Raw genomic sequence first — 24,963 nt, 5'->3', positions numbered from 1 at the left:
AATTAGTTGGGAACAGAAAGCAAAGAGTTGTGGTGAATGGTTGGTTATTTTTCAGACTGGAGGCAAGTGTGCTGTGGTGTTTGCCAGATGTCAATATTAAGACCATTGCTCTTTTCTTATACATTAATGACCTGAACTTCGGTGTACAGTGCACAATGTCAAAGTTTGCAGATGATACGGACCTCAGAAATGTAATAAACAATAAGGCAAATAGTAAAAGTCTTCAGGAGGACATAGGAACAGGGGTAGACTATTTAGCCTCTTAAGCCTGTTTTGTCATTGTGAGATTGGTGTTGATCTGTGACTTAGCTCCACTTATTCTCTTTTCCTCCATATCCCTTAATACCTTTGGTTAATAAAAACTTATAAATCTCAGTTTTAAAAAGAACAATTGATCTTGCCTCAATCACTGTTTGTGGAAATGAGTTCCAAATTCCTGCCACCCTCTGTATGGAGAAATATTTATTAATTTTACTCCTGAAAGGTTTAGCTCTAATGTTTAGACCATGCCCCCCTAGTCCTAGATTCCCCAACCAGCAGAAATAATTTCTCTGTCAACCTTAATATTGTGAAAACTTCGATCAAGCCTTGCTTTGACCTTGTAGTTTCCAGGGAATATAGCCCTAAATTGTGTAATGTCTCCTTGGAGTCCAGGTAGCATTCTGAAAAATCTATGCTGCCCTTCCACCATGGCCAATAAATACTCCTAAGGTGTGGTATCTAGAACTGCTTGCAGTACTCCAGGTGTGGTCTAACCAAGGCTTTGCAACTGAAGCATAACTTCTCTCCCCTTTCATTCTCATCCTGTAGCTATAAAGGCCAGCATTCTGTTAGCCTTTCTGATTTTTTAAATACCTGTTCATGGCATTTTAATGTTCTGTTTACCTGGTCTCCTAAATTACTTTGGACCTCCACTGTTCCTAGTTTTTTCACCATTTAGAAAGTACCCTGTTCTATTCTATTTTAGGTTTAAAGCGAATGACCTTACATTTGCCTACACTGAATCATTGCCATAGTTTTGCCCGTTCATTTAATTTATTAATATCTCCCTAATTTTATGCTCTGCACTGCTTACAATGTTGGCTCTCTGTGTCATCAGTAAACTTGGATATGTGGCTTTCTGTCATTTCTAAGTCATTAATCAATACAGTGCTTGGTTGAGTCTCCAACATGATTCCTTGCAGGACACCACTTATTAGAGTGCCTAACCATTATCCCTTCTTCCTGTCTCTTGTCATTCAGCCAATTTCCTAACCAAGTCATTAATTTGCCTACAATTCATTCAGCTTCAACTTGAAATAATCTCAGCTGTGGCTCAGTTCATAGCACCCTCGCCTTTGAATCAGAGGGTTGTGGGTTCACGTCCCACTCCCGGAAACCAAGAACTATGATTGTACTTGAAAGAGTTGCAATCTGTGACTGTTGATAACTCGAAAGAGTTTCAACTAATCTCCTAGAACCATAGAAAAGTTACGGTGCAGAAAGAGGCCATTCAGCCCATCGTGTCCACGCTGGCCAAAAAAGAGTAAAAAGAAACTAGCTCATTTTAATCCCACTTTCCAGAACCTGGTCCGTAGCCTTGCAGGTTACAGCACTTCGGGTGCAGATCCAGGTATCTTTAAAATGAGTTGAGCATTTCAGCCTTAACCACCAACTTAGGCTTCCACCACCCTCTGGGTGAAATAGTTTTTCTTCATGTCCCCTCTAATCCTTCTACCAATCACCTTAAATCTATACTCCCTGGTAATTGCCCCTCAGCTAGGGAAAACAAATCTTTACTCTCTAACCTACCTAGGCTCCTCATAATTTTACACACCTCAATTAGGTCACTCCTTCACGTCCTCTGTTCTAAAGAAAACAACCCCAGCCTATCCAATCTCTCCTCACAGCTGCAATTTTCAAGTTCTGACAACATTCTTCTAAATCTCCTCTGCACTCTCTCCAGAACAGTTTTGTCCTTCCTGTAATGTGGTGACCAGAACTGTACAGAAAATTCCAGCTGTGGCCTAACCAGCGTTTTATACAGTTCCGTCATTACATCCCTGCTTTTGTATTCAATACCCCGCCCAATAAAGGAAAGCATCCCTTATGCTTTCTAGACCACCTTGTCAACCTGTACTGCCACCTTCAAGGACCTGTGGACACGCACTCCAAGGTGTCTCACTTTCTCAACAACTTTCCGTTTATTGAGTATTCCCTTGCTTTGTTGCCCTCCCCAAATGCATTACCCCTCACTTTTCTGGATTGAATTCCATTTGCCACTTCTCCACCCACTCAACCAAACCATTGATATATATCTGGAGTTGACAGCTATTCTTTTCACTATCGATTACACAGCCAATTTTTGTGTCATCTGCAGATTTCCTGATTGTACCTCCCACATTTAGGTCTAAATCATTAATATAAACAACAAACAAGGGCCCGAACACTGAACCCTGTGGAACACCACTGGAGACCGTTTTCCATTCGCAAAAACATCCATCGACCACTACCCTTGCTGTCACTGAGCCAATTTTGGATCCAACCTGCCACCTTCCCCTGTATCCAATGGGATCTCACTCTTCTGACCAGTCTGCCATGTGGCACCTTGTCAAATACCTTACTGAAATCCATGTAGACAACACCCACTGCACTACCCTCATCACTCCTCCTTGTTACTTGATCAAAAAATTGTATTACATTAGTAAGACATGACCTTCCCCTAACAAAACTATGCTGACTATCCCTGATCAACCCATGCCTTTCTAAACGACAGCTCATCCTGCCTTCTCAGAATTGTTTCCAAAAATTTGCCCACCACCAAAGTCAGACTAACCAGCCTATAATTTTCTGGTCTATCCCTCGCACCCATTTTAAGGAATGGTACAACGTTCACAGACCTCCAACCCTCTGGGACCTCGCCTGTATTGATTGGAAAATGATCCTCAGGATGCCAGCACCCCCCCACCACCCCCCAGTACTTCCTCTCTCTCTATGCTTATTGTATCTAATATATCCTCCTCTGTAACTAGAATGTCTGCATCATCCCTCTCCTGTGAAGACTAAGTACTCATTGAGAACCCTGCCCACATTTTCTTCATCAACCCAAAAGTTACCATGTATACCCTGATAGGCCCTACCTTTTCCTCGGTTATTCTCTTGCTCTTAATGTACTGGTGAAACATCTTAGGATTTTCTTTGATTTTTTACCTGCCAATATTTTTTTGTATCCTCCCTTTGCTTTCCTAATTTCTATTTTTACTTCACCCCTATACTTTCTATTCTCCTCTAGGCTTTCTACAGCATTAAGTATTTTGTGACTGTCATAAGCTTTCTTTTACTGCTTTATCTTGACCTGTGTGCTTCTGGATAACCAGGGGGCTCTAGATTTGGCAGTACTGCGCTTTTTCTTTGTGAGGACATGTCTGCACTGTGCCTGTAGAATTTCACCTCTGAATGCCTCCCACTGATTTGACACAATTTTTTCTTCTAATAGCCTTATCCAGTCCGCTCTCGCCAGCTCACCTCTCAGCTTTGTAAAATTTGTCTTCTCCCCAATTTAGCACTTTTACTCCTGTTCTATCTTTGCCCTTTTCCAGAATGATGCTAAATCTAACTATATTACGGTCACTATCCCTAAAATGGTCCCTCAGTGCTACTTCATCCACTTGCCCAGCTTCATTTCCTCAGACTAAATCTAGAATTGCACCCCCTCTTGTTGGGCTTATTATGTGCTGGCCAAAAAGTTGAATGCAGTTCAAGAATTTTGAGCCTTCTGTGCCCTTCACATTGTTCGTATCCCAATTGGTATTAGAGTAGTTGAAGTCTCCAGTGATTACTGCTCTATTGTTTTTGCGCTCAGAAATCTTTCTACATATTGCTCTTCTAACTCCCTTCCACTACTCCTAGAAGTGTACTGTAGACCCCTGTGGTACACCCCTTTTTTATTTCTGAGCTCAACCCATTTGGCCTCATATGATGTTTCATTTAGTATATTATCCCTCCTCATAGCTGTAATTTATTCTTTAACTAATAATGCTACACTCCCACCTTTTTTACACACCACCCCCCCCCCCCATCCTGCCTGAAAACTCTATATCCAGGGATGTTGAGCTGCCACTTTTGCCCCTCTTTAAGCCATGTTTCTGTTATAATGATTTCATGCTGCCTTGTGTATATCTGTGCCCTCAGTTCATCGGCTTTATTTACTATGCTCCTTATATTTACATATATACCTTTAAATATTGCCAAATTCCTGTGCTGTACATTTTTTAACCTGTGCTGTTTCTGCCTTTCAGAGTCACTCGCTGATTCTTCATCTCCTGTTCCCTGCTCTGAATTTGCCCTCTGGTTCCCATCGCCCTGCCAATCTAATTTAAAACCCCCACCCCCCACCTCCAACAGCATTAGCAAACCTCCCTGCGAGGAATTTCATCCCAGTCCTGTTCAGGTGTAGACCATCCGGCTTGTACAGGTCCCACTTTCCCCAGAACCGGCCCTAAAGCCTCAGAAATCTGATAGCCTCCCTCCTACACTAGTTTTTTAGCCACGTGTTTATTCCTCAATTCTCCTATTTCTATACTCACTTGCACGCAGGACTCTGAGTAATCCTGAGATGACTGCTTTAGAGGTCTTGCTTTTCAATCCCCTTCCTAGCTTGATTTCAGGACCTCATCCCCTTTCCTACCTAAGCCATTGTTACCAACATGGGCTACGACCTCTGGCTGGTCACCCTCCCCCAAAAAGATGTCCTGCAGCTGCTCCAAGACACCCTTTAGCCTGGCACCAGGGAGGCAGTGTACCATATCTACGGCTACAGCACCTGTCTGTTCCCCTAACTAATGAATCCCCCATTACTACTGCTCCTCCCCTCTTCTTTCTCACCACCAGTACAGCAGAGCTGCCTGTGGCGCCATAAACTTGGCTCTGACTGCACTCCTCTGCGGAATCAATGCCCTCACCGGTATCCAAAACTGAAAACCGATTGGCAAGCGGGACCCCAGGGGACTCCTGCACTACCTGCCTTGTCCTCTTAGACCTCCTGGCAGTCATCTATTCCCTTTCTGCCTCCAGGCTCCTAAGCTGCGGTGTGACCACCTCCCTGAATGTGCTATCCACATAGCTGTCAGCCTCGCGAATGCGCCACTCGGAGCTCACGGTTATGCAGCTGGTGACACTTCCTACACCACATGTGGTCGTCTAGGACACTGGTAATGTTCATAACTTCCCCGCATATTACAAGACACATATTCCACTAGACTGAGCTGTCCTGACGTGGCTTCAATTTACTTCCCTTACATTAACTTTATTTTACTTTGGTTTCCTTATGCAACTTTATTTTACGTGGCCTCAACTCAACTTTATTTCCTTATTGCTTGCGTTTCTTACTTAAATTTAAGTAGCCCCTTCTTTTAAAAAAAAAGTGTTTTTCTAATTCTTAGCTACTTGATGACACTCCCTAATGACAGTTTCTCACCAACCAATGAGTTTATGTTCCTCCTGTGATGATAGGTGGTAGGCGCTGCTGATTGCCTGGCTCGGTGCCCTCCTCTCAAACTCACCTCCTATGAGTAACTTTGTTAAATGCCTTCTGGAATCCAAATAAATAACATATGCATTCTCCTGGCAACTACTTTAGACACCCGTTCAAAAATTTCTACCAGGTTCGTCAGACCTACTTTTGCAAGTTTATATCTCACAACCAGGATGGGAGGAGTGCTCTGTCTGTCTCTAGTTCCACTACTCTGAGGGTCACAACATAATTTCAAATGATACTTCCAGCTAGCTATATGGCCAAAAGTTTAAAAGACTAATAGAAGGTCAAGGGAAAAAGATAAATGGTGGAGTCCTTGAAATGGTAACCGGGTTATACGGTTGGCTTCTCAGCACTGGTGTGCGAAACAATCAAATGACTCTTGCACTACTTTTCAGTTGGGCTTCGAGGAAAACTTGTAGTCAGTTGATTTCAGAACATAGAGCGACTTCAGAGCAACTTCCGTTCACTTTTTGCTTTGGACTGGGGCTGGACTTTCAGGAGCTGTTGTCTTTTTTGCCCAAGCAGTTGAACCTTCCTCTCGTGACCATTCTTAAATAGCAGTATGGCATGCACAATTTTCCAATCTAAAAGAGCGGTCTCTGAATCGAGAGAATGAAATGAGCTTAAAATTAGGACAACTGAACTGCTGTGACCCACTTTCTTTGAAACCCTGGTGTTGGGAATTTATCACTCCTTAATGTCATTATTTATTTCATTACTGTTTGCTCATTTTGGTGACTTGATTTAGTATTAGTTTCCTTGGGGTTTCTGGCATGTTATCCTTTTTTCCTGTTTTAAGCACTGATACAAAATAATCATTCAACATTTCTGCCATTTCCTTATTTTTAATGACAGCATCATCGTTATTAGTTTTTAAGGGTTCCATGTTGATCATGTCCACCTACCTTTTCCTAATATAATTGTTTTTTTTAAAAAAAGCATTGATTCTGATATCTCTTGTAAGTTTTTTTTCTTACTTCCTTTTTGTAGTTTGTGCTATCTGGTTTGTCACCCTGTGCTGCTCTTTGTATCCCTCCCATTCGCCAGGACCTGTGCTGTTTTCTGCAGTAGTATAAAAGCAAAATATTGCAGTTGCTGGAAATCTGAAATAAAAACAGTAAATGCTAGAGAAACCCAGCAGGTCTGGCAGCATCTGTGGAGGGAGAAACAGAGTTAACTTTTCGAGTCCGTGTAACTCTCTTTCAGAGCTGAAAAGAGGTAGAAATGTGATGGGTTTTATACTGTTGAAGAGTGTGTGTGGAGCAAAATAGAAGATCAGGGATAGGTAGGAGCTCAGAAGAGATTTGACAAAGATGCCATGGACACAAGATAAAGGGAGTGGTAATGATAGTGTTAAAGACTAAGGCAAGAGTTAATAGTGGCATAAAGGTCAGTTAGCAGAATGTGTTAATAGCAAAACAAGGGTCAGCACTCTCTGAAAACAAAACATGAGAACAAGTTAGAGACTGGCCCTTGTGGGGGGAGAGGGTTAGAAAAGAATATAAAAATGGAGCACAGAGCTCATGGTTTGAAGTTGTTAAACTCAGTGTTAAGTCCAGAAGACTAGTTCTGTATCACATCAAACGCCTTATGAATATCTCCCACTGCTCAATCTTCTGGCATTTTACCGTTAACAGATTTGCCTAGTTTACTATAGACAGTCTGTCTTATCACAGTGAAGTTAGCCTTACCTCAATCTAGAATTGCAGCACCTGTTTTGTGTTTCTCCCCTTCAAACAGTTGTGCTCAATTGTATTACGATTGCTGATGGAAAAATATTCCTGTATCGTTCGGCTGTTAGCTAATTCTGGCTCATTAGTTACTAATAACTCTAATATGGTTTGCCCCCTTTCTGGTTCCAGGACATCATCAGATTGGTGAAATGAGCAGACACATGTCAGATGAAATTTAACACAGAAGTGTGAAGTGATATTTTGTGATGGGAAGAATGAGAAAGGGCAATATGAACTTAATGGCACAGTTTAAAGAGGGCGTAGGAACCAAGAGATCCAGAGTTGTACGTACACAAATCTTTGAAGGTTGCAGGACAAGTTGAGACAGTTGCCTAAAAGACATGTAGAATCTTTCACTTTATTAATAGAAGAATAGAGTACAAGAGGAAAGAAGTTGTGCTAAATTATATAGGTCACTATCTAGGTCTCACCTTGGGTATTGTGTTCAGTCCTGGGCACCACACTTTAGGAATGATATCAAGGCCTTGGAGAGGCTGCTGAAGAGATTTACTAGAACAGTACCAGGGATGAGGGTCTTCAGTTATGTTGAGAGTCTGGAGAAGCTGGGGTTGTTCTCCTTAAGAAAGATAAGGCTAAGAGAAGATTCTTCCTCTTTCCCCTAACTCCCATCATCAATCCTGGTAGGCAGAGAAGTGCTTTCCAATGTGGAAAATTGGAGAGGTTGCTCGCCATCTTCACAATGTTACTTGAGCTCAGATGTCACAGATATAGATGTAGCGCATATACCAGTTCCCTCAAAACTGTGCACCAACAGAGGAGAGGATCTAAAGACATTGCTGATGACTTTTTTGAAAGCAATTCAGAAGTTCTGAAACATTGTACAGATTGGCTGTGTTGATCTAGGTTGGAAAACGTTTTGAAACCTTATAATTTTGATGTGCCTTTGAAACTGATGAACTTTTAATAATTTATTAGGAAACAAGACTATGCTGCTAAGAGGTACAGCAACCTGAGATCCATGAAACATTAACTGGACTGTTTTGCCAGTGTAAAGCTGTTGTAAAGCTCAACTTCTATCAAAGACAGAAGAATATTAATTAACAATATACTGTAATAAGGACATTTTTCTATGATTCCTCACTTCCAATTTTAAAATTTTTAAGTTCTGTATTTTAGTTTGTTTGAACTTGTACTATATCATATTTTTATTTCTTCCTTTTTGGACTGGTTCTGAAAGGGTTTTAAGTATCACTGCTGTACTTTCCAGTCTCGGATGATTTTCAAGATCTGCTTGCCCCTATCATATTTCAGTAGGTTTGATAGGCATAGATTAAAAAGAATGCACCAGTCAGAATCCTGATACCTTTAATGACGACAATAGGCGTTGCCTCCGGCTTCAATCATAGCCTTTTCCTTTGCAGGTTTTGTTTTGTTACTAAGGAATGCAACTAGTTTCAATGGCAGTAACCTTCTGCCAGGTGTGATTATGAAAAAAATTGAAGCTGAACTACCATATGTTTCAGGGACAACTATTGAATGGTTGGAACCCAAATTGCCACTTTCGGACCATCTTAAGAATGGAAGGACACATCAATCGTCAACTGAAAAAGATCAGTCAAAAGCTGCTAGTGGGGAACAGCCTGTTTCCGAACCCTGCCAATCAACACGGGTAAGGTAATTCAGAAAGTAATTATTCTGGGGCCAAACTTTCAACTTTTTAAAATCTTGTCTAATATCAATGAGTCAGTGGCTTTAATACATTGAAAAAACTAATGCCACAATGTAAGAAAATGGTGTCAGTGTTTCAAGTGTACTTGTAATATACCAATGTCTGTGCCTTACAATTGTTTCAATAGTTTAAATTTGGATCTTGCTTTGGAAACATTCCTATCCTAGGATGGTTGTTGGGTGTGGTTTCCTTGAACAAATGCCTGTTTTTGCCCTGGGGACAAAGAACTGCAGTATGACTTGAAATGCATTAGGATGAGTTTAGTAAAGATTTTTAAAGATTCAGTTTATAATAGCAAAGAGTATTGATCCTGGACTCAGCCAAATACATTTTTGCTGTCAATTATGATTTGCAAACTCTTTTTTGATTTAATTATCTGTGATTGTCAGCATAATTTTAAATTTTAAAAGCTAAGTGACTATTTAAGAAATATACAATGGAAATGCCGCTTTTTGTCATCTGACATTAAAAAATATTAAAATCAAGAAAATAAAGGGGTAGAAATTTTATACAGTGAAGTAATTCAGGAAGAGTATAAGTGCCAATCCTCCAAACGATCCAGTTTTTTCAAATTATTCATATCCTATTTAAATACTGTAAAGGAGGGCTAATGCTATATATGTTGCTCTTCACCCTAAGATTAAATGGGATGTTAGTTTTGTACGTGAATTAAAAACACAATAAAAATTTATACTTTTTGAAATCCAATCTCTTCTTACAGAAATGCCCTTGCATACTTTTTCATCATTTTGAGAAGTGGAGTGACCAATTGAATCTTGCTGAGCCAGGGTTACAGGAGAATGTATTAGGCAATAAGAAAGCTGTAACTTGCCCACTGGTACTTCATTACAATTTTTCTAAGGTCTGTATTCTCAGGCATCAATAGGGTTATTTTTCTGAGCTCCTTGAGCTGCGTCCTGTTGTGCTGGCTGCTTTTGTCATTGCACCCCACAAGATGCTGCTATGCTGTAACTTCCCTGGCTTGTTCCTTCTACTTTTCAAATGTGCGAGTCTTGTACACCCCTACATCCACATTGTGTTGAAATCAATATTCATTACATAGTCTTGTACTCTAACTTACTCCACTACATCAAAACTGTGGAACCCCTTGCCTTCCCCAAGTTTTTCCATTTTTCCTGTAACCTTCAGGTTGTTAAACTTGTGCTTAACATCATCCAATCACCATTTCTTGACTTTCGTTGTTTTCTCTTTTACTCTTCTATTTTGGTTTCTTAATTTGGAGGAAAAAACCATCTATGGTAGTTCCTGCTGATTGCAAATCCAGAAACTTAGGTACTTCAACATTACGTTTTTAAAAAAATTTTAATTCATGAAAAATACTAGATGACTTTCTTTCCCTTATTACCAATTCAAAGAGACATAGAAATCCAGCTTCCAGAAGTAAGGAACGGCATTGTGAACCATTGCAGATTATTCTCATTTACAAGACTTTTATTGGAGCATTAGCATGTTAGAAAGTGATTTTTTTAAAAAAATTAAACCTCTTGTAATTCCATTAAGAAATATTAACCCGTTCTGCAATTTGAGTTTAGTTTGTCAGAGGCAATAATTAATGGAATACTCCCTGCAAGACACAAAATTGTTGTGAGATTTACTCTGACATCTTTCAGCCAATTAGCTAAGTAATTAAATTTAAACTTACAGCCATTTGATATCTAACTTGTCAGACACACATATTTTGTATAATTGGATAATTGCGCTCATACCTTTTACCCTCTCCTCACTTTCACAAAGCTTGATGCTAATTTCAGCAGCAATGCCAAGTTTCTTTGCCAAGAATTCTTATAATCTGGTGTTCTTTATTTATATATTCTATACAAACTCTATATATTTTCATCACCCCTTTTTATTGGGAGATAGTGGGGTAGTATTCCCTGAAGCTATTTTTGTGCACTTCCCTGGTATAATGCTCCAGTCAAACTGCTTTGGAACATATCAGAAATTATCAGTTGTATTCACCATTCCTTCACCTTTCAAAATACATTTTGTGAAACTTGGTAAAATGTTTTTTCTGCTATGATGGCAAAAGGTTCCCCATATTTTATTATCCATTTTGTGTTTACTTGTAAACTGATCATTTATAATGTGCATAAACAGTAATGAGGGAAAATGATTTTCTTTTTAAAAAGATCAGAAAAAGGAGTCGAGTGTTCACAAATATTTCACCAATTTAAGATTGCTACAAGCACGTTTTGTAGTGGGCATGTTCTTGGCCACTGACTTGCTGCAATATGATGCTCTGCACTATTTATTTGATGACAATATTCTGATGACAGCACTTTTAATTGATGTTTCATCAACATGAGGTTTTAGGACAATTTTGTACGATAGCTAATTAACGTGGGTAGTAAGTTGAATTTAAAATTCCATTAAAAATTTTGGTTTCACTGATTTACATGGCTTTGGATTTAAGTTGAAGCCTGATAACACTATACTTTGTTACTTACGCTGATCTGGATCAGATTTTGTTGAGAATTAGAAATATCTTGATATATTTAATGGTCCGCACTGTAAAGCATGTAGAGTTTTCAGGATACATTTTGAATGACCGCAGTACTTTGCTGAAACTTTCTTCTAAGCCCTTTTTTGTAGTCCCCCTGGCTGCACCTCCTCCCATCTCTCCATCAGCCACTTCACATTTCCAGTTTTTTTTATATGACGCTTACTTTAAAATATGAATGTGTTTTTAAAAAAAATCAGTGGAGCCATTGTAAAGTATCCTAGTATTTCACTTCTTTCTTTATTAATTTTTAATTTTGACAGGGATTTGGATCCGGTTTCTGCTCCTCCCCACTATTTCCCCCACTCCAATGACCACCTATACTGGCTGACAAGCTCATGTTCCCATTTTTCTTCCCCGTGGCTGAGTAATGATGTTGATGGGATGCAAATTACCTGCCCATGCCCTTTTTTATTATCTCTGACCTATGATTATTTATTGCTGTGTATAGTGATTCAATTGGAAGCCACATTAATTTGAGAGTGTCAAATTTCCTGCAAAATCAATGTAAACCAAATTTTTGGTAGAAATGGCATATTGTATATGCAAGTCAGCATTTATCTACCTGCCTTATATGGATACCTATTAAAGCTCATTTATCTCCATCACTACAGGCATTTGACTTGTGCAATTTTAGTTACTTAAGCCTTTTTGAGCTGCCATACAGGTTTGCGAGTTTTTTTTTTCTCAATAGCCTTTATAATTATGCTCATGCTTTTTTATCATTTTGTAAAAATTGTCAAATAAAAAGAGTATATATAAATTTAAGTCATGGTGACTCACACACTAAAACATCTTGCCGTTTGCTCTTGAGTTGGAACAAAACCTCAACAGGGTATGTAAATCAAGTTGTAAAATTACACGCAAAAGTTGTTAGCCTAGTCTGAGTTCTAGCTGGATTAATTTTTTTAATTCTTTCAATGGATGTGGGTGTCGTTGGCTAGGTCAGCATTTATTGCTCATCCCTAATTGCACTTGAGAAGGGGATGTAAAAAGTTGGAGAGAAGCAACATTCATTAACAGTTTGCATTAAGTTTAAACAGCAACAATGGACAGAGTTTGGTTTGTGAGACATGAGTGCCCCCTACCAGTTTGCCTCCCATGTGATCAAGGCCCCAACAAGATGGAAATTGCTCTCCCGAGAGCTGTAGGCCAATCAGAGGTTGGCAACTCTTCATTACTGGCAACGCCACCGAGAGTGGTGACTGCTGCTGGTAATGCTCAGAGGCCTTGACTGGGCATCGTCACTGGATCTCTGAAGACAGGTGGGTGGGGCAAGATGGGGGTTGTGGGCAGGGTGTCACTGATGAAAAGGGGCAGGAGAGACATAAGCATGGGGAGGGGGTGATTTTCAGCACCACACCCCTTCCCAATGCCCGGTCCCTTAATGGCGCATTGAGTGCCTGTTAATGAGGACCCCCACCCCTGTAGGCTACTGGCAAACGGAACAGGGTTGCTTGGGAGGCATGGGAGACCCATGTGAGTCACTTTAAATCCCTCAGCCACCATTAAATCCTGATTAGACTCAGATAATTGGCTTTAAGTGGTGCCAATGAGCTCCATTAAATTCTGCCCAATATGTTTTCCTAAATTTATGCTGCACAATGCCTTGCCAATATGAATGTGGAAATGTACAGGTCTTTTTTACATTCTTTTCATGAGATGTGGGTGTCACTGGCTAGGTCAGCATTTGTTGTCCATCTCTAATAGCCCTTGGGAAGGTGGTGGTGAGCCGCCTTCTTGAGCCACTGCAGTCCATGTGGTGTTAATGCACCCACAGTGCTATTAGGAAGGGAGTTCCAGGATTTTGACCCAGCAACAGCGAAGAAACAAAGATATAGTTCCAAGCCAGGATTGTGTGTGACCTGGAGGGGAACCTGCACTGGCGGTGTTCCCATGCATTTGCTGCCTTGTCCTGTTAGCTGGTAGAGGTTGCAGGTTTGGAAGGTGCTGTCGGAGGAGCCTTGGCGAATTGCTGCAGGACATTTTGTATATGGTACACACTGCTGTCACTGTGCTGCTGGGGGTGTGCTCCTGGGGGTGGAGGGAGGGCCTGCTGCCTGTGTTTCACAAAATATTGCATGTCGGATTTCTTTGATCTGGTTCAACTATAACCTTTTAAACTGTACAAATTATGTTAAATGAAAAGCAAGTGAACAAAAAAATTTAATGATGAATCACTTTTACAATTGCTGTGGATTGGCGGCACTTGAGGACACCACTTCTAAGTTCCCTGCCAAGTCACACACAATCCTGATTTGAAAATAACATCACCTTTTCTTCATTGTCATTGTACCAAATCCAGGCACTCCCGACCTAACAGCACTGTGAAATTACCTACACCACACAGACTCCCCACCACCACCACCACCACCTCAAGCAATTGGGGATCGGTATTAAATGTTGGCCTTGCCAACCGTGCCCCTGTCACATGATAGATTTACTCAGTCTCTAACCTTAGCTATGCTCAAGGTTGAAAAATTATACAATTTGTCTTGCTAAACATAAAGACAGGAGATGCATTTGGGAAAAAGTGAACAATTGTTTTTATTAAAATTCTGTAATCTCTCATCAATTCTGAGTACCAGTGTACATAAGAATTTAAGAATGAACAGGGAAGCTGCAATCTATTTGTCCAATCCCAAAGCTGCTTTTTCCACCAACAAACAAAGCTATTTAGCTCTTGAATGCGCTGACACCACCCATTGTCTGTTCACGGATTTTAAAAAAAGTTTTATGAATGCTGGAAAGATGAAATAGAAATGGAAAACATGCTATCTGAAGGAAAAATTAAACCATTGTTTCTGATGAGGGATACTTACCCTTAAGTGTTAATGTGTCTTTAGTCATCGTTTGACTGTGAGACGCTTTGGAATAGCTTGAGGATATAAACGATGCTATATAAATGCAGGTATTTTCTTTCTAACCCAGAATGAATTTACAGTATATTTCTAGTTTTTTCATTATTTCTTTTTCTTACTCAGTAAATGGCCAACGTATTGCAGTAGTTGTCCACCTCTTAAATGAGCAATAGGACATATAATAATTATTTTCACTAGCTATTATTGCTTTGTAGGTTGCAATTTAACACTTTCTCAGCCACCACAAAAGATGTTCCAAATATTCTGGTACCTACTTTCCAATGAATGTTACAACTATCAAATGCATTGGCATTTCTCATTTTATCACAAATGCTAACAGGTAGATAAAGGTGAACCAGTGGATGTGGTATATTTGGATTTTCAAAAAGCTTTGATAATGTGCGACAAGTTACTTAACAAAATTAGAACTCAGAAGTTGGGATAATGTGTTGAAATGGATTAAGGATTGGTTAACAGACAGAGAACTAAGAGTAAGAATACACAGGGAATTTTCAGGTTGGCAGGCTGCAACAAGTAGGGTACCGCAGGAATCCGTGTTTGAACCTCCACTATTTGCAATCTATATCAATGATTTAAGTAAGGAGACTGAGTGTAATTTATCCAAATTTTCTGATGCTGTAAAGTTAGTTGGGAAAGTAGGCTATGAGGAGGGTGCAACGAAATACAGACCGGTTAAATGAGTGGGCAAGAACATGGCAGATGGACCATTATGTGGGAAAGTGTGAGCTATCCATTTTGGTAGGAAAATAGAAAAGCAGAATATTTTTTAAATATTGAGAGACTGGGAATAGTTGGTATCCTGAGGGACCTGGTGATGCTTGGACATAAATAACAGAAAGTTAACATGCAGGTACAGCACATTATTAGGAAAACAAATAGTCTGTTAACCTCTATTACAAAACAGTTGAATGGTTAGATTAAAGAAGTCTTACTGCAATTATATAGGGCCTTGGTGAGACCTGCAGTATTGTTTGTAGGTTTGGTATCTTAATCTAAGGAAGGATATACTTAACATCGAGGGAATGCAACGTAGGTTCGCTGGACTGATTCCTGGAATAATGGGTTGTCCTGTGAAGGGATATTGAGAAGACTAGGCCTGTATTCCCTCTAGTTTAGAAGAATGAGAAGTGATCTCATTGAAATATAAAATTCTTAAGAGGCTTTATAAGGTAGATGCTGAGATGATGTTTCCCAGGTTGGCGAGTCTAGAGCTAGGAGTCATTATCTCAGGATAATGGGTTGATCATTTAGGACTGAGATGAGGAGAAATTTCATCACTCAAAGGTTTTTGAATCTTTTGAATTTTCCAGCCTTGGCAGCTTTGGAAGCTCATTCGCTGAGTATTTTCAAGGCTGAGCTCGGTAGATCTTGGGGTACTAAAGGAACCCAGGAACCACAGGATATGCGAATAGTGCAAGAATGCAGAATTGCAGGGGAAGATCAATCATGATTTTATTGAATGATGAAGAAGGCCTGAAAAGCCAAATGGCCTACTCTTGCTGTTAATTGTATGTCAATTTTGTTTAATTATATGCAGGAAAGGACATTAATTGGGGTTTGAGTTGAACATATATAAGGAGAGACTTATTGAAACTGTGGTGTTGTTGAATTAGAAGGTGTATGCTTGTAATGTTTCGCCCTGTAAATAAATGTAAGACTGAGTAAATATTGGTTCCAGTATCATCCTTCACCAACTGGCTTTCTGGAATAGAACGTTGCTCCTATTTCTTATTGTGTAAGTCCATGATCACAATGCTTTGTGCCTTAATCATGCAATGAAGTCTGCTATGCATACTAAGAACTATAAATGCAAATTTTTTTTGTAGACTTCTAAATGAAGTGCTGTAATTGGACTTAACTCCCAGAGCCTGTCATTCAAGACCCAGAAGCTCAAACTCTGGTTTCTTTGGTAACTTCTTCATACTGCTGTGTGAAAACTGTGCAAAAGACTGATAAAGGATATGATTAGAATCAACTTTATAATAAAAAGATGACTCTGGTAATCATGTTTGCCAACATTATTTTGTCTTTAGGAGCCTGAGAAAATAAATCCAGATGATGAGATAGAAGATACCTTTGAGAACAATGAGGAAGATGATGTTGGAGTTGTAGAAGAGCAGCGTAGTGTAATATTGCACTTACTGTCTCAGCTGAAGCTCGGTATGGATTTGACACGAGTAAGTGCATAATATTAAAACTAGCAGTATGGTAAGCATAACAATTTGTAATAACACATATATTTATAATTGTCCTTCATTGGTTGTAAAGTGCTTTGAGACATCTCTCTTGACTCGCCGCTTCCCTCTCTCAAACCCTCACTGTGAGTGAGGGCTCGGGAGAGGGAAAGCAAGCAAAGGAACGAGAGGGGCTGTGGATGGGAACTTCGGCAAGTGGAAGGGAAGCAGCAAGCTGGAGAGGCACTTAGTGAATATCATTGGACTGGATGAACCAAAACCTGAATTTCCCTAAATCCACCTGCCCCTAAATCCTATAATATAAACAGTGAATACTCAGCAGATCACCCAGTATCTGTGGAGAGAGAGTTAACAAGCTGAATTTTACCATCTGGGATGTGGGAAGGCAAATCCTTTCCTATCGCCATGCCGTTTTGCCAACCACTGGAAAGTTGCATTATAGAGGAGATGGTGATGTAGTGATGGTGTCACTGGTCTAGCAGTCCAGCCCAATGGCCTGAGGATAGGGGTTCATAACATACCATGGCAGTTGATGGAATTTAAATTCAGTGCAGTGATGATATTTCCCCTGGCTGCAGGGGTCTAGAACAAGGGGTCACAGCCTCAGGATAGTGGGTTGGCCATTAAAGACTGCGATGAGGAGAAATTTCTTCACATGGAGGGTGGTGAACCTGTGGAATTCTCTACCACAGAAGGCTGTGGAGGCCAAGTCACTGAATATACTTAAGGATGAAATAGATTTCTAGACACTAATGGCGTCAAAGGGTATGGGGAGAGAGCAGGAGTATTGCATTGAGATAAAGGATAATGTAGAATGGCAGAGCAGGCTCGAAGGGCTGAATGACCTACTCCTGCTCCTATTTTCTATGTTTCAAAAATCTGAGAATTGTAGGATCAAAGAAATGCTAAGGATGAGAGGACCAATCATAATAGGAGATGATGAAATAACTTTCATTTCAACACCAGGTGGATATAGAAAGGTGGGAGCACATAGGGTGGTAGTTTAGAGCTGGGACGAAACATTCAGAGGAGTACTGACCTTTATCCTCCTCCTCCTCAGGTACCTTGTGCTAAGAGGGTGTTGGCGACCATGGACTTCCATTGGATTGGTCCATGATTATGCTTGGCAACTTACTGAGATGGTTTGCTGCTGCCTTCTGTAGTATGGTTGACCAGGAAACATTCCCACTTTTACTGCCTACCATTGGGCATACTAGAAGGATTTACAGGCTGATAAGCAACCTGTTTGACCACGTTATGAATGCATCTTACATGGCCATCAAGCCCTTAAGTGGGACTTGAGCATGGAGCTTCTGGCCAAGAAGTAGGGATGCTACCACTGCACCACAAGACCTCCCATTGACCATTATAGCACTGCTAAAAGATACAAAGGAAATTGCGACAAGGGTAGACAAGAGACAAAGATTGCTCCAATTGGGAGTTGGAGGTAAGAGCTTTGTTTAGAAGAGTTAACCAACCCAGTTGTGAAAAACAATGTTCCAATCCTGAGAGTTAAGAATTGTTATGTTGAAAACAAATCTGTGGCACTAAAGAGGAACCAAGCTTCTTACCGACATCAGTAGAGAGAGAGAGACGAAAGAGACCCAATTAAGTTCAGAAATGATGTCAACATAAAGGTGCAAAGTGAAAAAGGATAAAGGGTAGAACATTTAAAGCCAAGTCAACAGTTGTTGTTTAAAGTTATGAAAGATATTAAAATTTCTGAAGAAGCAAAAGAAATTGAATTTTCACTGATCTATTGAAGCACACGGAAGAGGTTCAAGAGAAATACATTTCTCTTGCATTTCAAACAGACGTTCAAGTTAGAGCTCCAAACTGTTGATTTATGTTGCTTGTGTATTTTTTTAAATCTCTTAACACAGTGAGTTATGCTATTTTGTTCACACACTAACCACTATACCACAGGAGGAAACAATACCTTGAACCTCAAGCTACGTGCAAGTGGAGAAGCTAATTATGTATTTGTTGAGGCTTGCAAGTTGGGACAGCATCCTTGACTTAGGAATTCGGTCATGCTAATTGATTTCCAGTTTCTGTTGGCCGATTTGCCTTGAGAAGGAAAAACACGTCTTTGTTGAGAATGTTGCCATCAATGAATTGATTCGGGATGGAAAAGGAAAGAAGAATGCATATATAAAGCAAATTGTTTTTAAATACAATATACACTGGATTTAACATTTCACACTTGTAACAATGCAAAAGGCCCCCAGACTGCAAAATATAACAGTTATATGGATATTTTAATATATTGAATGTTTAACTTATTATCTTATATTTATGCAGTGCAAGCTATATAAGCTAAAATAATCTTAACCTATGTAATAGCCCTGATGAAGTAAATTAGAATAACTGCTTCCCACTGGCAAACGAAAGTCAATAATTAGAGGACAGAGATTTAATATAATTGGCATAATAAAAGAGATGAAAGTTTTTTTTGTACACAGCGAGTTGTGATCTGGAGTGCATTACCTGGAAGGGTGGTGGAAACAGATTCAATAGTAACATTCAAAAGGGAATTGTAATATTTGCAGGTCTATAGGAAAGAACAGGGGCGTCGGATTAATTAGATAGCTCTTTCAAGTGACACCCATGATGGGATAAGTGACCATCTTCTGAGCTGTGTGATTTAATGAGGAGCTATGCAATGTGAATTTGTGTAACTAGTGAAGGCACTCAAGAACGTGAAGAGTCAAGATTGGCCAGATGGTTTCCCTAATCATCCTGTATAGTCCCTATTTGCTAATTACCATTTTGTGAAATTTCACTAAATTGAGGGTACATTAAGGGTGCATTTAAAATGTACTTTTCTGCATCTGCCATAGGTGGTTCTTCCAACTTTCATACTGGAAAAACGTTCGTTGCTGGAGATGTATGCAGATTTTATGTCCCATCCAGACCTCTTCATTGCTATCACAGATGGTGCTACCCCTGAAGAGAGGATGATCCGCTTTGTTGAGTATTACCTCACCTCATTCCATGAAGGCCGCAAGGGAGCCATTGCTAAGAAACCATACAATCCAATTATTGGTGAAACATTTCACTGTTCATGGAATGTACCAAAAAACACAATAAACAATAAATCATCCAATACCTCATCGCAGAGTTGTCATCAGAAGACAAAGTGTTCTGATGGGACAGAGGGAGGAGGCCAGTCAGACTATCATTTAAGATTTGTGGCAGAGCAGGTATCCCATCATCCACCTGTTTCAGGATTTTATGTAGAGTGTGAAGAGAAAAACATGTGTGCAAATACACATGTATGGACGAAAAGCAAGTTTATGGGCATGTCCATTGGAGTTGTAATGATTGGAGAAGGTAAGGATGCAGTTGCTTCTGTCTTGAAGAATGAGAGAAATGGGTGATATAATGGAAACTTTATGTTATCTTATTAAATTTAATATCCACAGGTTCGAAATATGACCAGACTGGGTACAGTAATGAAACAACAAATTTACAGTAATTGGGTTGTGAGCTTTAAAAAAAAATTGTGTTCAGTTTAAGTTTAAGGTTCATGGGTGGTATGAGAAGCTGATGCCAATAAAATTGTCATATGAAGTTTTTACACGATATAGTATTTGATTAGAAGCTAAAGCTAACTCACCATGATGATCCTTGATGGAACAGTAAACTACACACGTTTTGTTCCAAGGAACGGCATAATGTAGATTGGCACCTGTAATTTTGTCAGAGAAATCCAAGGAAAGAGTGTGAGTGGTCATGATTTTTCTAATAGCCTTCTCTCTCTCTTAGGAGTAGTGCAGAAGCATTCTCAAGTACAGTGACAATCGATTAACAAAATTGTGAGGAAGAGTATTATCAAACAATGACCAGTTGCTTTTGTGGATAGCAGCAGATTCTTTGTCCAAACTACTGTCCGAGCTTATATTCCTTATGTAAGTTCTTGAGCCACTTTGGAAATGGTCCAAGAACAGCTTAGTCCACCTCCCCTCTCTTTGGAATGGTATTAACCTTGGTGAAGAGGTCTAAAGAGAAAGAATTTTGCTTGTTTAAGTCATCTTGAGTGTCCATTGAGACTATTACTTCCCAGCTGAAAACATTTGCATTCCTTTTAATTATATGTCCAAGGAAAAAGTGTTGTAACTTGACTTGTGGCACAACAATTATCTATACTGAAAACATTAATACTACCCAGAAGCTTTAAACTAAACCTTCTATAAGAGGAAGAAATCTAGCAACTTCAGATTTTAAGTGTTACATTACCCAAGTCACAGGTTTATGATTGACTCCTGAACAAGAGATGTGTGGTTTGATATGGTTCATGAGTTGTATAGATTTAGTTTAACACAAATATTTTTTGTGTGAAATATTAGATTTCTGATCAGCATAGATAACTAGCAATAAGACTGAAAAGTGATTGTTGTTTGTGCTTTTTGGCTTGATGAATAGATCGCACTATAATATTCTGATGAATCAAAACCCCTGGCGTATTTCTGATTTAATGTTGTCCTGACATAGGAAATGCCTTCTGTTCCCATATCAGGAAGTCATTAATGATAATTCCCCTGGGTCATATTGCACTTTTCTCATCTTCAAACCTTACAAGATGTATGAAAACAATAAGTTTCATACATTTGATAATGATATTAGTAAATTACTTAAGAAGGTCATGGTTTCATTTTGAAGTTTAGTTGGTTTTAACCCACTTGAGGTTTGCTATTATAGTTTGTGGTTTTGGTTGAATTTTTTGATTGCCTTGTAACTTGCTTTGCTTTATCGAAAGCTGGTTTCTTTTATATTGTATTTTATCAAAAAAAGACGAAGAGTCTGCAATATTTTGCCTGCTTAGGTTTTCAAGGTGAATCTCCATTATGTTGTGTATATATATCTGCTTAATATAAATGTCAATGTTTAAACTAGAGTTATAATTTTCATTCAGTTATTATGAGCTTTGTATTTTCGAGTTTATTAGATTCACATAGTCTTCATTTCCATATCCTTCATTTCAGCATCCTTTACATTCTGTAGGATCAGCCAAGTTGTCATTGAGAAAAATCATAAGGACCCAGTCTCTTTAAGATATGTTTGTACATTACCTATGTGACTATGCTATGTGAATGAGCCCCCCCTAAGATGGTATTCAGTTCTGATCACTACTGTCCAACAGAACAATTTCTATCATTGCTGCATTCAGAGTTTTCATATCATGTAACTTGAAAAAGCAAGTCAGCATTGCACTTTCATCTACTTTGCTTACAAAAGATGTATTTCCTTCAGGCAATAATCATTTTTGAGACTTGAGCACTGTGTGAATTCCACAGTTACTGCTGAGATTCATGAATTTTGCCTTTGTTGGCATTTCTAACTCTAACTGTCCTGACATGGCTGTTTGTCAGTTGTACCTGGAGTTTGCTGCCTTTACTGCAGGTGCAAGTAAGATCTCTCAGGACAGGGTTCACCAAAAGAGCCAACCCTGAGTTTTGACTTAGCCAATGCAATGCTTTGATGGTGTAACTGAGAAGCGATACCTGAAAAGTTTGTTCTCCTGGCGCATCAGCATTGTGTGATCATGACTGTTTTTCACATTTGCTGTTTGATAGTGCTACTTGCTGTTACAACATATTACTGCATAAGAAATTATGCAATTATCCCGAGGACACGCTAGGTCTTGAGCATCTTTTAGTTTAGTTTTGCTGCTGGGATTCTGTCCACAAATCTCTCTCATATGAAATGGCAATTAACTCATCTGTTATTGTTACCAATTTGATTATGCCCTGAAATAAAGTTATTGGGGCACTGGAACATTCCTAGATGTTATGCCACCCCTTCATATTTTGTAGAGACATTTTCTTTCCATCCTTGTAGACTGCTAGGGGTAATGGAGCAGAAAATGCTTCAATAAGCAGGTGAGGTCGAAAATAAACTGCATATACAGAGATTTTACAAGCCTCTTTAGATTGTGTACATTGCAACAGCAACCAATCCTGCAATAGTCTGCCTGGTGCAATTGAAGCTCAAGAAGGGACCCTCTAAGGACAGAAATTCCATGTTACTGCTTGTGGAACTGTATGTATTATGAACATCACTGTATCAATAGTAACTTGCTACCACACTCAGTGGTACAATTCACTCTCCAAGTGTCATCAGAAATCTTGTGTATGCATTTCAGAAGCTCTAGACCATGCTTATAGCAATGTTTAATATGAATGGGGTTCTGCTGGTGTGTTGTAAATGCCAGCAGGAGAGCTTCAAGATTAATGATTACTCAATATGGTACAGGCCACCTTGGCCAAAGACACTGGCAAGGTCTTTAACCCTTTTGAATTCCTGAATCAGGAATTCAGTAATTACTTCTGTCAACGTCCTTCAAGCAGGATGTTTGAAAAAGCCCCACCTCCTGACAGGCTACCCCAACTATTCAGCAAGTATGCCATTTTGACATTACTATGTGCATCCCAGGTGGGGCACCAATTTTTTCTGTCACAACCCTGTGAAGAACCATTACATCAGATAAGTGAGTCAAGGAAACAGTAAAGGAGCTTACTCCTTACCAAGGCTGGTGGAAATGACCATTCAGACGATTTGCCAAACCCAGCTTTTGCAAATATTGCAGTTTTGCTGTACTGTGCTGCCACAGAGGAGCCTGAAGTTAGAAGGAAGTCGTGAGGCTGTCGGGTCTGAGGCAAGGGCTGACAGGCTGCAAAACTGTGTCCAGAACAAAGCCCAAAATGGTGGCATTGGGACTGTGCCCCTTTTTTGAGAGGAGGATTGGGCATGAGGTTTGCTCGGGTGAGGAACTGTCAGGGCAGCAGTATTTCAGTTTTTTTAGAATTGTAGTTGTTGAGGGTTAGAAAGGAGAACAACACAAGCACTCAGAAGAAAATCTAAAGGCTGCGCAAGTATTATGAAGCTTTGCACTTTGGCCCTCTGAATATTTTCATTGCCTGCTGAATATAATGAGCATGAGTAGATATCTTGGCGAACACCCTTTTATGCATGTAAGAGACATGGTCAACTAACCCAGTTCTCAAAAGCTTATTAAGCCTTCTATTTACTCTGCCAAAAACTTGTGTATGCATCATTCAAAGTTTTGCTGTAATTTATTATTACATGCAAAGCTGCACTCTTGATGACACTGACCATGTCTAGCCAAGTCATTGAAGTCCCTACACCAATGGTTGATTTGTCCTCATTTTGTAAGGTATGATAACTGTATCATCCCCAACTTGTGCTATCAAAATTTAATCTTCTACAGCAAATACTGTTATTTTTTTCTACTCAACCTTCACAAGGATAGGCTTGGTTGTAGCTTTGAATACGTGGATGCTAAATGGACCTTCTGCTTCCATGTAGATAGAACCAAGTCAATTTGAAGAGCTGGGCTTCTTGTATCATGTAGAACTCAAGTCTCTAAGTAAAGATTGACTGTAGCTTATATAATTTTATCCTGTTGCCAATTTCAGGCAGGAAATCTTTCAGGAAATGATAATTCCAACACGTCTTGTGCTACATTTTGAGCCAGTTATATTTATGCTTTAAGTCGCTTTAGACAGCATCTGCAGTAGTGCATCTGAAAATAGTCCTTTTACCAAAATTGGCTGGACTTAACCTGGAGTTAAGAATGGTCTTTTGATTTGGAAAACCTGTTCTAGCTACATATATTTAGTCTGAACCTGAAGCCCATGCCTACTATGTGGCATCACTGGGTTAAGCTCCTATGGTATGTGGCGGATGTTAGAATGAATATCTACCAGTGAGGTTATCTTTCATTCTTTGTAGTTTCCTCCACGTACCAAGGATCGGCTGATTCAAATCCTTCATTCCCATTTCCTTGAAGGGTATTTAAAATCCATGTGTAAAGCTAAATGTATGTCTGTGTTGACAATTTCTTTGTTCTGCTCCCTCTGGTTAAGAGCTACAAAGTAGCCCAGGGAGGTGCCTTTATATGGCGCAAGAAGGGAAGATCACATGATGTCAAAACTATCTTAAAGGGCCCTTGTGATTTTCCCTGTTGACAACCTGGGCTGATCCTGCGGTATGTGGAGGATGCATCCTTTTGAAGAATGAAGAATGTCATTCAAGGTAGGGAATTGCTTTCCCTTTAATTCAGTCATTATCCGGTAACTTGTGTTTCGAATGTTTTTTTCCTTCTCAAGGCAGTGACTCATACTGGGTTGTTTACATTGGAACCAGTAGACTGCTTGATTTCAGATATGAGTCTAGGTCATGAGTACTGTGGCGACATAAAAATTCAGTCTGGGCTTTTCCTCAATTAGGATCCAAATAATCATATTGTTCATGAGGGGTTATTAAGAGGACAAATCATGATTGACTTCCCTTTCACCTCAAATCCCTGCAATTTGTTTGGAAATGCTGAAGCTCCTTATAGTGCAGGTCACTGCCTTGACTCCAATTCCACCACCCCCACCTCAAAAAAAAGAGAAACTG

At 39.6% G+C, this 24,963-nt stretch overlaps 1 protein-coding gene across 3 annotated transcripts in view; it reads left to right on the top strand.

Annotated features, from left to right (window-relative positions):
- The window catches only part of osbpl11 (oxysterol binding protein-like 11), a 97,152-nt gene that overhangs the window by 50,091 nt on the left and 22,098 nt on the right, over window positions 1-24,963 (top strand). For 2 of the 3 annotated variants that reach the window (XM_078552354.1, XM_078552356.1), the window contains exons 7-10: window positions 8,733-8,878; window positions 9,660-9,800; window positions 16,375-16,518; window positions 19,380-19,872. In XM_078552354.1, the coding sequence (XP_078408480.1) occupies window positions 8,733-8,878; window positions 9,660-9,800; window positions 16,375-16,518; window positions 19,380-19,872 (924 nt within the window). The remainder of the gene's footprint in view (window positions 1-8,732; window positions 8,879-9,659; window positions 9,801-16,374; window positions 16,519-19,379; window positions 19,873-24,963) is intronic. The other variant, XM_078552355.1, reaches the window with a different exon arrangement.

The sequence above is a fragment of the Cetorhinus maximus genome, chromosome 11, assembly GCF_964194155.1.
Source record: "Cetorhinus maximus chromosome 11, sCetMax3.hap1.1, whole genome shotgun sequence".
Lineage (NCBI taxonomy): Eukaryota > Metazoa > Chordata > Chondrichthyes > Lamniformes > Cetorhinidae > Cetorhinus > Cetorhinus maximus.
The sequence above is the reverse complement of the archived record's forward strand: the minus strand, read 5'-3'. Positions and strand labels throughout refer to the sequence as shown.